The sequence below is a fragment of the Pteropus medius genome, unplaced genomic scaffold, assembly GCF_902729225.1.
Source record: "Pteropus medius unplaced genomic scaffold, Ma_sr-lr_union100, whole genome shotgun sequence".
NCBI lineage: Eukaryota > Metazoa > Chordata > Mammalia > Chiroptera > Pteropodidae > Pteropus > Pteropus medius.
Window position 1 is genome coordinate 2,458,128 of NW_024349797.1, and position 13,903 is coordinate 2,472,030.

At 40.3% G+C, this 13,903-nt stretch overlaps 2 protein-coding genes across 15 annotated transcripts in view; one reads left to right on the forward strand and one right to left on the reverse strand.

Moving 5' to 3' along the window:
• ENTPD5 (ectonucleoside triphosphate diphosphohydrolase 5 (inactive)) overlaps positions 1 to 9,535 on the reverse strand; it is a 75,217-nt gene extending 65,682 nt beyond the window's left edge. For 4 of the 14 annotated variants that reach the window (XM_039883761.1, XM_039883762.1, XM_039883747.1 and 1 more), the window contains exons 1-2: positions 9,434 to 9,535; positions 7,398 to 7,504 (exon numbers count right to left, since the gene is read on the reverse strand). The gene's annotated coding sequence lies outside the window, so the exon portion shown is untranslated. The other 10 variants (XM_039883748.1, XM_039883752.1, XM_039883758.1 and 7 more) reach the window with 9 other exon arrangements.
• Positions 9,536 to 9,538: 3 nt separating this feature from the next.
• BBOF1 (basal body orientation factor 1) overlaps positions 9,539 to 13,903 on the forward strand; it is a 30,486-nt gene continuing 26,121 nt past the window's right edge. The window contains exons 1-2 of the mRNA XM_039883766.1: positions 9,539 to 9,733; positions 12,661 to 12,889. Of these exons, the coding sequence (XP_039739700.1) occupies positions 9,675 to 9,733; positions 12,661 to 12,889 (288 nt within the window). The 5' untranslated portion in view covers positions 9,539 to 9,674. The remainder of the gene's footprint in view (positions 9,734 to 12,660; positions 12,890 to 13,903) is intronic.

Below are 13,903 nucleotides of genomic sequence, written 5' to 3' on the forward strand. Positions count from 1 at the left end.
AGAAAATGTCTTTAAGCATGAGTTTATACAGTATTTTCCATTCTCTCAGAAAGTTAAACTTACCTATGCAACATAAATCTGAAAATTATACATTCAAGAGAGAATATAAAGTGTTATAAATTCTAACTATAGTGTAAACATTTTCAAGAAGGGTCTTCTAACATTTTATTGACTACAACTTAAACACTTCTCCAGAGGATTTCAGGTCGAGATGGTGGAGTAAGTAAATACTGCTTGTCTCCTTCCATAATCGTATCAAAATTACAACTAAACTATAGAACAACCATTGCTGATAACCTCCTGAAGACTAGCTGAACAGAAGTCCAATAACTAAGGATATAAAGCAGAAGCCATGTTGAGAAAGGCAGAAGGGGCAGAGATGCAGAACAGGCTGGTCCCACATTCATGTGAGGCAGTTAAAAATGTGGAGGGATATCTTGGGCTGCAGAGGTCCCCCCTGGGGAGTGAGGGGTCACAGCCCCAGAGCAGGCTCCCTAGGGTTCCAGTGCTGGGTAGAGAATCTCCATAACTTCTGGATGTGAAAAACAGCATGGATTGTACCCTGAGTGAGAGGAGGGCTGCTGGAGACCCAGGTGTTTCTCTTAAGGGGCCCGGCGCAAGGACTTAGTTGCTGCCGGACTCACTCGCTCTGAGCTCCAGTGCTGGGACAGCAGCTAGGTAAACGCCAGGGACACATGGGAGGAAATGAATTGTCTGGCTTCAGGGTGAGGGCTGCAGAGGCAGCGTTCTTCCCAAAAGAAGTGCTGGCAGAAGCCATTGTTCTTTTGTTGAGCCCTCCCTCTACCCACCTATAGGCAAGTCTGAGTCCCTCTCGACCTGACCAAATTGTTTGCCCCCACCCTGGTGATTCCCTGTGCCACCCAACTTGTGGGCCCATCCAAGCCACTTCCAGTGGTTTCTTCATATAAACTGCCTGTTTTGGCTTATGCTGCGGACTTTCCTAAAACTCTTTCAAAGGTTCACAAACTCTAAATAAGAAGCATCTGGCCTCAGCCTGCCCTGTACCTCTTGCTAAGTGGCCTGAAGCCTGGCAGTAGTAGCAGCCAGTTTCAGTTTGCAGTTTAGCTTCTCCCAGGCACCACCAAGCCTAGCACGAACTATCATCGGATTATTCTGAGGCTCATACCACATGGCTCCAGGCAGGGCAAAGGCCGTGGCTGACTTGGACCTGCACCAAAGCTCCTCCCAAGAGGTCCCAGAAGCAACACAACTGGTGGCCAGCTTCGGACCACACCAGCACACCATCCAACTACCTCCACAAATGACACACGCAAAAGGTGGACTCGGTAGGCATAAGAGCCCCACAAAAGCGAATCCTGCTTTGTGAGTTCTGCCCTTGCATAACAGCTCCTCCACTGTAGTCATGGCCAGTCCTCATAGCCAATCAGTCTGAGGGTCAGTCCTTCCCACTGAGGTACCAATAGCAGTCAAGGCTCAACTGCAAAAGGAGAGCATATACAACCCACACAAGGGATATACCTGGAGCACCTTGCTCAGGTGACCAGGAAGACTGTGTCATTGGGTCCCACAGAACACCAACTATATAAGGCCAAGCTATCAAGACCAGAAGATGTAGTGGCTTTACCTAACACATAGAAACAAACATAGGGAGTCAGCCAAAATGAGGAGACAAATAAATACGTCTCGAATGAAAGAACAATACTAAAAAAAAATAGAACTAGATAAAATGGAGACAAGCAATCTACCCGATGCAGAGTTCAAAACACCTGTAAGGATGCTCAATGAAATAAGGGGAAGAGTAGATGAACTCAGTGAGAACTTTAACGAAGAGACAGGAAACAAAATAGACATAGAAAACAAAAAAGAACCAGTCAGAAATGAAGAATACAATAATTGAAATGAAGAATACATTAGAAGGAATCAACAGTAGATTAGATGAAGTAGAGGATAGAATCAGCAATTTGGAAGAAAGGTAGCAGAAAACATCCAATCAGAACAGCAAAAAGAATAAGAATTCAAAAATATGAGGATAGTTTAAGGGGCCTGTGGGATAACTTCAAGCATACCAACATTCACATCATAGGAGTACCAGAAGGAGAAGAAAGAGTAAGGAATTGAAAACCTATTTGAAGAAACAATGATGGAAATGTTTCCTAACTTGGTGAAGGAAATAGACATACTAGTCCAGGAAGTACAGAGTCACAAAAAAGATGAACTCAAAGAGGCCCACACCAAGATACATCATAATAAAATGCCAAAGGTTAAAGACAAAAAGAGAATCTTAAAAGCAAGAGAAAAGCAGTTAGTTGCCTACAAAGGAGCTCTCGTAAGACTGATTTCTCAATAGAAACTTTGCAGGCCAGAAGGGATTGGCAGGAAATACTAAAAGTGATGAAAAGCAAGAACCTACAACCAAGATTACTCTACCCAGCAAACCTATCATTTAGAATCAAAAGAGAGATCAACAGCTTCTCAGATAAGAGAAAGCTAAAGAAATTCATCACCACAGAATCCACTTTACAAGAAATGTTAAAAGGACTTCTTTAAAAAGGATAAAAATTTAAAAGGTCAAAAATGTGAATAATAAAATGGCAATAACTATATACCTATCAATAATTCCTTTAAATGTAAGTAGATTAAATGCTCCAGTGAAAAGACATAGTGTGGCTAAATGGATAAGAAAACAAGACCCATACATATGCTGTCTACAAGAGACTCAATTCAGATCAAAAGACACACTGACTGAAAGTAAAAGGATGGAAAAAGATACTTCATGTAAATAAAAGTTAACAAAAAGCTGGGGTAGCAATACTTATATCAATCAAAATAGACTTAAAACAAGAGACAAGAAGAACCTAGCAATTCCACTTATTAGTACTTATCTAAAGAAATCCAAAACACTAATTTGAAAAGACATGCATCCCATGTTCATTGTAGCATTATTTACAACAGCCAAGAAATGGAAGCAACCTAAGTGTCCACTGATAGATGAATAAAAAAGAGGTAGTACATATACACAATGGAATATTATTCAGCCATAAAAAAAAAATGAAATCTTGACAACATGGATGGACCTAGAGGGTATTAGGCTAAGTGAAATAAGACAAATACCATATGATTTCACCTATACGTGGAATCCAAAAAACAAAATAAACAAACCAGAAACAAACTCATAGATACAGAGAACATTATGATGGTTACCAAATGGGAGAGGTATTGGGAGATGAATGAAAAAGTGGAAGAGATTAAGATGTGCAAATTGCCAATTATAAAAACGGTCACAGGAATGTAAAGCACAACTTAGGGAATATAGTCAATAACATTGATTAGTACTATACTTATTGGAGTGATCACTTTGTAAGTTATATATCTAGTCACTATGTTGTATACTTCAAGCTAGTATAATACTATATATCAACTATAATTGAAAAATTTAAAAATATTTTTAAAGTTTAAAAAAAGCCCTTCTCCAGATATTTGGAATCCTAGGATAGAATGAGCGGTACCTACCCCAAGGCTTGCAATCTTGACAACACTTCCATTAACTTTCCCTTTTAAAAACACTTCAAACAGGAGACACTTCAAACTGGCATCTCCAAACATCCCCCTTCTTCGGCATCTCTGCCCCATACACACAGAGAGGGTTAAATGGATTCCCCTTTAATTTGCTGTTTCTACTAGTGGCACCACACATTTCCTAATCAACAACTCAAAATCTTCACCATCTGTGAATTCTCCCCTCTCCTGCCATCTATATTTCAATCTGTTATGAAGGACTGGTGATTTTTCCTTTGCAATGTCTTTCCCATATCTTTCTCTTTTTTTTCTCCTAGTTCCCTGAATCTAGATTCCAACCTTTATTACTTGACTTGGACTGTTATGAAACTCTGAACTGGTCTTCTCATCACCAATGTATCTATTCTCAAATCTACACTACTGTCATCCTAAAATGCTGTTTTCATCATTTTCCCACTAGATTGTAACCCATATCATTGCAGGGATTCATTCTTCTTTAAACTTGGAATATAACATGTTTAATTAATGTTTGCTGAATGAATTAATGAATACATAAATCACATCTCTCTTCAAAACTTTCATCTATTTCTCATTGTCTACAATGAAAGATACAAACTCAAACTCTATACGCCTGACTATAAGCCACTTTAAAGCAAGGATCCTATCTAGTCCCCCATTGTACCCCTCAAGCTATAGGAGAGCCTGGTATTCAGCGGGTACTCACTAAACATTTCTTAAATGAACATTTGACAGATCCATGAAAGTGCAGATAAGTTGGCCTGAAATGTGGGTATATAATGTTTTTTAGAGAACTTTCAGTCCTGCGTAATGGCTTAGTCAGAACGACAACTAATAAAAATTGGATATTTTGCAAATAAAATGGCAATAGGTAATAATTAACAGGCAAAACATTTTGTATATAAATAAAACAGTAAACGTTTAAAAAACTGATTTAAAAATTGATGAGAATAAATCCTTGATCTCCAGGATTTCTCATTCCTGCAAGGATTTAAACTAGTTATAATATCACAAGATAACACCTATTTAATAGAATTCTATATTTGCACATATGCAATAAAAAGTAATATAGGAGAAGAACCAAAATGGGGTAGATGACAGAGGCTCTGTTCATCCCTCTGGCGACCAAATCAAAGTTGTGACGGAAACAAGGAGCAGCAGCACGGAAAAACTGCCTGGGATCTTGATGAATAAGGCATATAATTAGGGAGAAATCCAAGAAAGCACCCTGCAACGGCAGAAGGTAAGACGGGGCGAGGACGTGGGGCAACCCACTCTTGAGCAGCTGAGACAGAGGCTGCGGCAGCAGCAGATGCCTCTTAAAGAGGCTGCGTCCTCGAGCAGATTTTCGCGGTGACGGACCTGCTCGTTCTGAACACCAGTGCCGATTGGGCTGAGCAAAGCGGGCACCAGGGACTTACAAGGAGACACTGTCAGAGTGAGAGCCGAAGGGAGACTTGCTCTGTACAGAATGCTGGCAGTATCCATCATTCCCTGTTGAGCCCTGCCCACTACCAGTGCGTGGACACAGTGTCACCATTGCAGTGAGGGCATCAGACTGGATAACAGAGGTTGCTCCGCCCATAAGATTCTCTGAAACTCCACTTCCCCCAACTCATGGCCCCACCCAAGCCACATCCAGGTTTATCCTCAGTGAGTCAGATGCTCCTTGCTGAGCAGCGCCTAGCCTCACACTGGAGGCAGCTGGCCTCGGTTTCTGGTGTGGCCTTTCGAGGCAGCTATAAGCACAGCATCTGTGGATTGCTTGCTGAATCTTAACAGGTGGCCCCAGAGGGGCACAGGCTTGAGCTAAATTTGGCCTGTAGCCGAGCCCCTCTCAGGACTGTGCCACTGGACAGCTACTTCACAAATCCACACTAATAAGACTGGGAGACTTAGGAGCTTTGCTTAGTATATAGAAATAGACACAGAAAGGCAGCCAAAATGGGAAGACAAAGAAGCAGGAACCATATGAAAGAACAAAACAGAAATCCAGTATAATGGAGTCAAGTAGTCTAATAGATGCAGAGTTCAAAACACTGGTTATAAAGATGCTCAATGAACTTTTGGGAAGTGTAGATAAATTCAGCGAGAACTTCAACAAAGAGCTAAAAAACATAAAAATGAAAATAGAAATTATAAAAGGGAACCAGTCTGAAATGAAGAACACATTATCTGAGATGAGAGGTATATTAAATGGAATAAACAAAGGAATAAACAGAGTGAATAAAGAAAAGGATCAAATGCCCTATCTAGAGGATGGGAAAGCCAAGGACAGGGAAAGTCAAGGACACTCAATCAGAATGGCAAGAAATAAGATGCTAAGACTATAAAAATAATTTAAGGAGGATATAGGACACTATTAAGGGTCCAAATATCTGTCTGATTGGCGTAACTGAAGAAAATCAAGATGTTGAACAGCTGTTTGAAGAAATAATGATGGAAAACTTCCCTGACCTGGTGAAGGAAATGGACATAAAACCCCAGAAAGCTCAGAGAATTAAAAAAATCAGGGGTCCAAAGAGGCCCACACCAAGACATATCATAATTAAAATTCCAAAGCTTAAATACAAAGAAAGAATATTAAAAGCAGCAAGAGAAAAACAGATTGTTACTTACAAGGGAAAACCCATAAAACTGGCAGCTGATTTCTCAAAAGAAACTATGCAGACAGAAGGGCTTGGCAAAAAATATTCGACAGGATGAAGACCCAGGATCTACAACCAAGAATAATTTATACAGCAAAGCTATCATTTAGAGTTGAAGGACAGATAAAGAGCTTTCCAGACAAAAATAGGCTGAAAGAATTTATTACCACCAAGCCCATATTACAGGAAATGTTGGAGGGCCTTCTTTAAGAAGAAAAAACATGTATTAAAAACAGGAATAAAGAATGGTAACAACTACATTCCTAACAATAAGTACCTTAAATGGAAAAGAATTAAGTGCTCCAACCAAAAGATAGAGTGGCTGAAAGAGTAAGAAAACAAGACCCCTACATATGATAAGGAAGGGGACGGAAAAAGATATTGCTTCGATGGACCTAGAAGGTATTTAAGTCAGAGAGAGAAAGATAAACACTATATGATTTCACTTATATGTGGACTCTAAGGAATAAAAAGAACAAACTAATCAAAACAGACTCACAAATAGAGTGGACAATTTGGTGATGGACAGAGGGGAGGGGGAGCTGGATGGCTGGGATAATAGAGTGAAGAGTTAAAGAAGTACAAATTAGTAGCTGAGGGATGGTCACGGGGATGAGGAGCACAGCAAAGAGAATGCAGTTAGCATTAATATGTTGGCTAGGTAGAGGGTTGGGGAGGGAGGGAGCAATTGGGGGGATCGTTTTATGAACTATATAGATGTCTAACCAATGTACTGTATACTTGAAACTAATTAAAAATTTTTAAAAAAGTAGTATAAAAATAATTCCACATGATATTCAGAAGTATTGATTAGTCCCTTTAGATATAGTTTGCATGATAATATATTTATTCACGATTCCAAAGGCTGTGTGACAAAATCAAAAGCTATTTACCAATCTCTTCCAGCTATAGAGTAGCACCTGCTATCAAGTAATTTCAAGGATGATTTATGAATAGAAACTTGGTCTTCAATAAAGCCTCAGAAGACTTTACAGAGTAAACCAAAATTTAAAACTATTACAAGAAAAAATAAGATATACTATATATCTTGATAAATAGTCCTAAGTTCCTACCTGGCTTTTTGATCAATTCCACACTTGATGGTATTGTAATTAATGGGATAAAAGTTAACATCATTTGGCAAAGACAGAAAATCCAATTCAGAAACAAACAGACAAAAAGCCCAGAAGCACATGAAGTACATTTACAGCTTTAAGAGAGCAGAGATGTTACCTTACATCCGGATAGTCGCCCTACCTACCAGGGCCATAATGATTTCGTCTGTATGAGGTTTCAGCCAAGACACTCCACATTTCTATGCTGACCAGGAATTATCCAAACTGGACCAAAAAAAAAAAAAAAAAATTTATAAAGCCAGGTCAACAAAACACTAAGTGACTTATTCCAAGTTTTAAAATCATTAGCATTCTAAACAATGAAACAAAGCAAATTTATTCAGCAAAATAATCCTGAAACTTCATAGTAAAATTACCTACCATAAATTATGGAAGGAAATGCTACCGGATGGACTGCTAACCAGCAGCTTCCTATTCTACTATTTGTACCATCAGATGTTTCTTACTATCAGATGACTGAATAACATCCACTTCTTTGGCAGAGAATGGTAAGGTTCAGAAGACTAAATTCTAGAACCACGTCTACTAACTACACTATGAATCTGGGCATTTCTCTTAACCATATTCACATCGCAACACTCTAACTACAAAATCAAACTCATAGTTAACAAAAATGTATATCTATAGAGTACATACTACAAAGTACAAATATAAGGTACTATGCTCATATTAAGAAATAATCTTGTTACAAATTTTATGTTTATAAATGAGTCTGTAGGTCTATGTTCAAACAACGAAAATCTTGGACTGATTTTCATATTTTGCAATTACCAATTTTTAGAATGTATTCCTAATACAGCCCTTGATAGAAGATGCCCTACCCTCTTTTCAGCAAGTTATCAATACGGTGAATTTTTTAGAACCTTAGACATACAAAATTAATTGTAACTTTATAGATTCCATATCAGAGGAAACCCCTCCGTTGTATGGTGATTCCACCATGGACTCACTGGAGTGTGACATGCAAAAGAGGGAAAAATGCACCAGAAACAGAGCCACGATCATGCTAGCAGATGGTATGTCTAAAAAGGTTTTCACTGCTCATTAACAAATCAACATATTCTATTTATAGAGTTCAGAAACAAATTAACATAAGTGAAAAAGAGAGGATGGGAAAGAGCATCAGAGGTCAAAGAGCATCAGACCTCTGGAAGGGGTGGAGGGATTAAGTTCTCCCCAAGGAAATGGAGCGGGACGATGCACAATGAAGTTTTTAAAAGAAATTTTAAATTCAATTTGAAATGGAGATTGACGCAGAGCTGAGCTTCAACAAGTTTCCTAACTATGGTCTTGGCACCCATAATTCTCTGTCTTAACGACTCACTATCATTGAATGAAGGCATAATTACAGAGCTCCTCCTCTCAAAAAAGAGAACAATACTTCCGAGTACTTCTTTTCACAGGTGTGCTCTGGTTAAAGGGGAAGAAAAAAAAAAGAACAAAAGGCAAGGGCCTTCAACTATGCAACTTACAGAAAAAGGAGCTGCGGACGCATATAACAAGTGGGAAGCCTCAGCGGGTTCTGGACGGGCAGTGTCCGCTACGCAGGACAAAATGAGGCGGAGGACCTGACCCCAAGACGCTCCTCCAGCCCCCGTAGTAGCCTCTCTCACCTTAGGTGGCAGCATTTGTCTGTTCGCTCTGCTCCTGGATGCCAGGACTCCCGCGTGCGCTGCCCCGCGGAGGCTGCCAGCCTCGCCCCCAACCACCACCCTCCTAAAAGTCCCCAACTGTCTCACCAAAAAATGTGTAGCCAGGGAAGTCCGCTATGTGCGCCATCCCTTAAGAATTAGCAAGAGTTAGAAGCCAGGAGAGCGAGAAGGAAACCAAAAGAGTTGGGACAGGTTCAGAAAAAGCTGAGGCGGAGCAAGGGCTACAGCCAGGCGGCCGCGGCCACGCAGGCTGGGGCGTGAGGAGAGGGGAGGACGCGCGGGCGAGGAACACTGCAAAACAGGCGGGCGGGCCGACTGGTAGGGCAACGAGCCTCCTGAGGCGAGGGCACCCCGACCTCGCGCCGCCGGAGACCCGTGGCTCGCAGGTCACTGTGCTGCTACTGCCCCAGGGTGGCTCTCTCCGGCCTCCCTGCCCGACCCCCAGGGCAGGCTCTGGCGCCTCCACAGCTCGCACACTCACCGCACGCGCCGCTCCGGCGCGGCGACCCGCCGCCCTCGGAGCGATCTTCGCCCCTCCCTCCGCGCCCCGCCCGCGGCGGCGTCGGGGGGGGGCAACGTAACAGCGCATGCGCTCTCCGCGCGCTGGCAACGTCTCGGGTAGAACGTAACCAGCTTGGCGTGCTGGTTTCCTTAGAGACGGAGCCGGGCCTAGGCCGTAGCGGAGAGACTACGACTACAGCGGGGCCCTTGAAGAAGACAATATGCCGTCGAAGGGAAAGGACAAAAGGAAAAGCAAGAGTAAAGAAAAAGACAAGAAGAAGTAAGGAGAAGCCACTCTGAGATCCCCTCTCCCTGGACCTCCCCTCCGGGGATTCGGGTCTGGGGGCCACCCGGCGCAGGAGTTGACTAACTGGCGCCCTCCCGCCGGCTTTCCTCGACCATCCTGGACCCTCCTCTCGCTCTTCCCGGCCCCGAAGACAGTTCCTAGTGTTTGGAAATTCCCCCAAATGTATGCCAAAGCGTATTGCTTCACCTGAGACAATATAGAGTGTAAGATTTGGGACCCTGAAGTAATTTAGACACAGCCCCTGCCCATGTGTATTAACGATGGAGGCAGATAAATTCCCTAAGAAAAGAAGAAACACAGGACCGAATGAAATAGGTGGTACTTGAGGAGAAAAGAACTGAGAATGAGGAGGAAGAGTTCCGACACTAGATGTGAAGGTCAGGATAACATTTCTTGGGATGTTGGAGGTCCTGGAGACAAGTGATGTCCAATAGAGTAGGCACCCTCTATATGTGGCTATCAAATTAAAATTAATTAAAATTAAATTAAAAATTCAGACCCTCAATTGTACTAGCCACATTTCATATGCTTAATAAGCACATGTGGTTAGTGGAGATATTGGACAGCCTAGGTAAAGAACATCACAGAAAGTTTTATTGGACAGCACTGCTCTAGACTAGTTGTTCTTAACCCAGGGCTGTTTTGCCTCCCAAGGGACATTTTGCAATATCTGGAGACTTTTGGTTATCACATCTGGGGATGTGTGCTATTGGCATCTAGCAGGTAGAGATTAAAGCTGCTGTTTAACACCCTGCAGTGCACAGGACAACGCCCCTACCCTCACCCCAAGGAAAAAATTATTTGGCTCAGTGTCAGTAGTGCCAGGGTTGGGAAGTCCTGCTGACGACTATACTCTTCTGTAGAGTAGACACTAAGCATTATTCACCATATCATCAGCACCTATCAGAGAGCCTGGAACATAGCAGGTGCTTAATATTTGTTCAATATCAAATTAAGGTGTCTGCTTGTGTGTGCTTCAACTTGGATGTTTTTTCCACAAGAACTGTGCTCTGGGTTCATTCGTTTTTGCCCCTAGTCTGAGAGATCTCTGCTATGTGGTTGAGATGATCTTGAACATCTAAAGGCTCTCTGGATGATTGAAGTAGTTCCTTGGGCCTTTTAGGGATTCCTTTTGGTTCAAAGGGAGCCTAAAGGATTTGACCACATTGGATAATTGTTCAGCTTTCCCCAAACTGGTTGGAACCTCTGAAGTGGATATTGCTGTAGCACTAACCCTTTGCAGATTTGGAGTTGCTGCCGGATTGCCACTAGACCTATTGGATGACCCTGATTGTTCCTAGACACATATGGAGTCATACGTGGTATCCAACAACACTATTTATGGAACCACAAGGAAATCTCCCAAACTTGTAAAATTTGTGAGGTAACTTGTTTAAGAGAGTAATATATGCCAGTACAAAAAGTTTAGGAGAAACATGGAAAGTCAAAGGAGAAAACATCATCCAAAGATAACCACTATTATCATTTGGGGACATTCTTTTTCATTTTTGTAAAATGATAGCCTAATGTACATACTTATTTTTAGCTTCCCTCCATTTGTTAATATAAGTATTCTACATTGTGATTTTTAAAAATATAACTGCATCGTTTAGCACTTTTTAAAAGTGGCAAGGGCTTATCACATTCCTGGAACTCACTAGCATATGTTTTCTGTTTTTGACCCTGCATCTACAGTACACACATCAACAATGGAGAACATTGAGGATAACAGATCTCTTATTCCTGGGATTTTCCATGACGCATAGTTTGAGAAACCCTGCTTTGTTTCTACAGTCAGTATTAGTGGTCCTCTTGTGAGAAATCCTATCAGAGTTCATGTATCAACTACTCTGAGCAGCTTAGACTTGATACCTTCAGGGAGCAATTAGATGACTGTAGCAAGGCAGTCTATCACTACTGCCTAAAGCATGCTGGAAAGAGAGGTCAACAGCTAGAAAAGGCTGGGGGTTGAGATGGAGCTGGCCTTAATTTGTAGAGAAGAAAAGGTGAGAGTAGGACTGGAAAGGGATCAGGAATCAGGATTTGAGAGGTAGGAATGAAGGGTGACAGTACAGAAAATTCACACATACTTATGTGTGAAAATATTTAGAATTCAATATAGGTGAAGTCTTCTTAGTTGTTATCTAAATATATATCCAGTGCCTACCACATATGGGATAGTGTTTTCTTGCTCATATAATCTTTATTTTGGAAAAGCTCCCTTTTTATTGCTTTAATCTTTGAAGCCATTATTATTTTTAAATATCCTCTCCACCTCTGTATAAATGATTATGGTTTATCAGCCATCCTTGAAGCCTGGTGCACTGTGGCACCAGCAGATAAAGTATTTAACATAGCTACTTGATGTTTTGTCTAAGGCCTAGCCAAAAAAAACAAAAAACACAATAACAAAACAAAAAACCCAACCTAGAACAAAAACAAAACTGGGGTTCGGATAGGTAGAAGATTACAGAAATATGGACTTAATGTTACAGTTACACTATGAATGTATCGTCATGCAGAAGAGGAACTAAGGGATTTGCAGTGGAGAAAGCTAAGGTCTAAGACTAAGTAGAAATAGAAGACAGTTCAAATATTAGAGAAAGAAGAAGCAGATGAAAAGATGTGAAGGCTTAATGAAATGAATTTGACTTATCATGCTTTTTCTCTTTGTTTTCCTAGTCCTTTAGAATTATGCTCCAAAGTTCCCCTCTTCCAGGAAGAGGCACCTACCAAGATAGTTATCCTTTATCAAGTAAATATGTATTCTTATTAACTAATTCATCCAATAATATTTGCTCATATGTGCCAGGCAATGCCAAGCAAAACAAATTATTATAGCTGTAATACTACTATAGTAGAGAATATTTATTTACTGTCAATGTTGTCTTCCCATGTAGGAAGATAACAAAAACTGATGAATCTGTAGTGGAAAGAGCCAAGGCCAATGCCTCCCTTTGGGAGGCCAGGATGGAAGTCACAGAACTCTCTAGGATTGAGTATCGTGATACTTCCCGGAGACTTGCAAAAACTAATGAGGAATTAAAGAAACAGCAGTATAAAATGGAGAAAGACACAATGTCTGTATTAAGCTACTTGAAGAAGCAGGATCAGGAAAAAGATAATATGGTAGGTAGGTAGAAACCCTCCTGTGTCTTAGTAACTACCTCTGTGTTATACTTGTGTGGTTATATATTTAAAGGATTTTAATTCCTTGAAAACTTATCACATACTTAAGACATTTCCGTTGACTTTAACTCTCCTTGAAGCAGGATGCTGTTTCAGAATGGTTTTACTATCATAGCTGAGTCTTTCTCATTTTCGGTTCTTGTTCCATGTTTTCTTGTCTAAAACAGATTAATGATCATAAGTAAACATAATAATCCATTTTATTTTAAGGGTAAGAGCATGGTATATGATATATATATTTCTTGATATTGATAAATATTTAGTTTTAATAATCTGTAAATTCACTAATAATCCGTGATCACAAGAATATAAACTTAAGCTGCATCTTGAATTTATCTTATCATACCTTATTTAAGTGTTTGAGAGTAAAGTTATTATTTTGGATCTGAAAGAAAAAGGAATGGGAGCTAACATTGTGGAGACCATATTTTGTGCCAGACTCTATGCTAGGTACTTTACCTTTGTTATCTCACTTAGTCTTTTTAATTACCCCATGTAGCTACAATATTGTCATTCCCATTTTACGGATGAAAAATTGACTCTCAGGAAGGACAGGTAACATGCCCAAAGTCACACAGCTAGTGGGTTTGAAAGTGGAATTTAGGTGGAACTCCAAATTCTTCTCTTTTCCATCTGCCTCTATGAACCCCATGAAAACCCAAGGAAATTTTCACCATGCTGAGGTGCTTCAGTCCTATGCATGTTTTTCTACTTTTACTATTTCTGTATTATATATCCACAAACAATACACACTACAGTCTTGTTTTAAATTTTACATTAGTGGTATCATATTGTACATGTCTTTTACAACTTGTTTTTTTACTCAACATAATATTTTTGTAGTATATTCACAAAAATCACATGATTCAATTCATTTAAGAAATTTGTAATGAGTATGCTTTATTTTTTCATTTATTCATAACTGCTTTATAATATTCCATCAAATAAACTTAA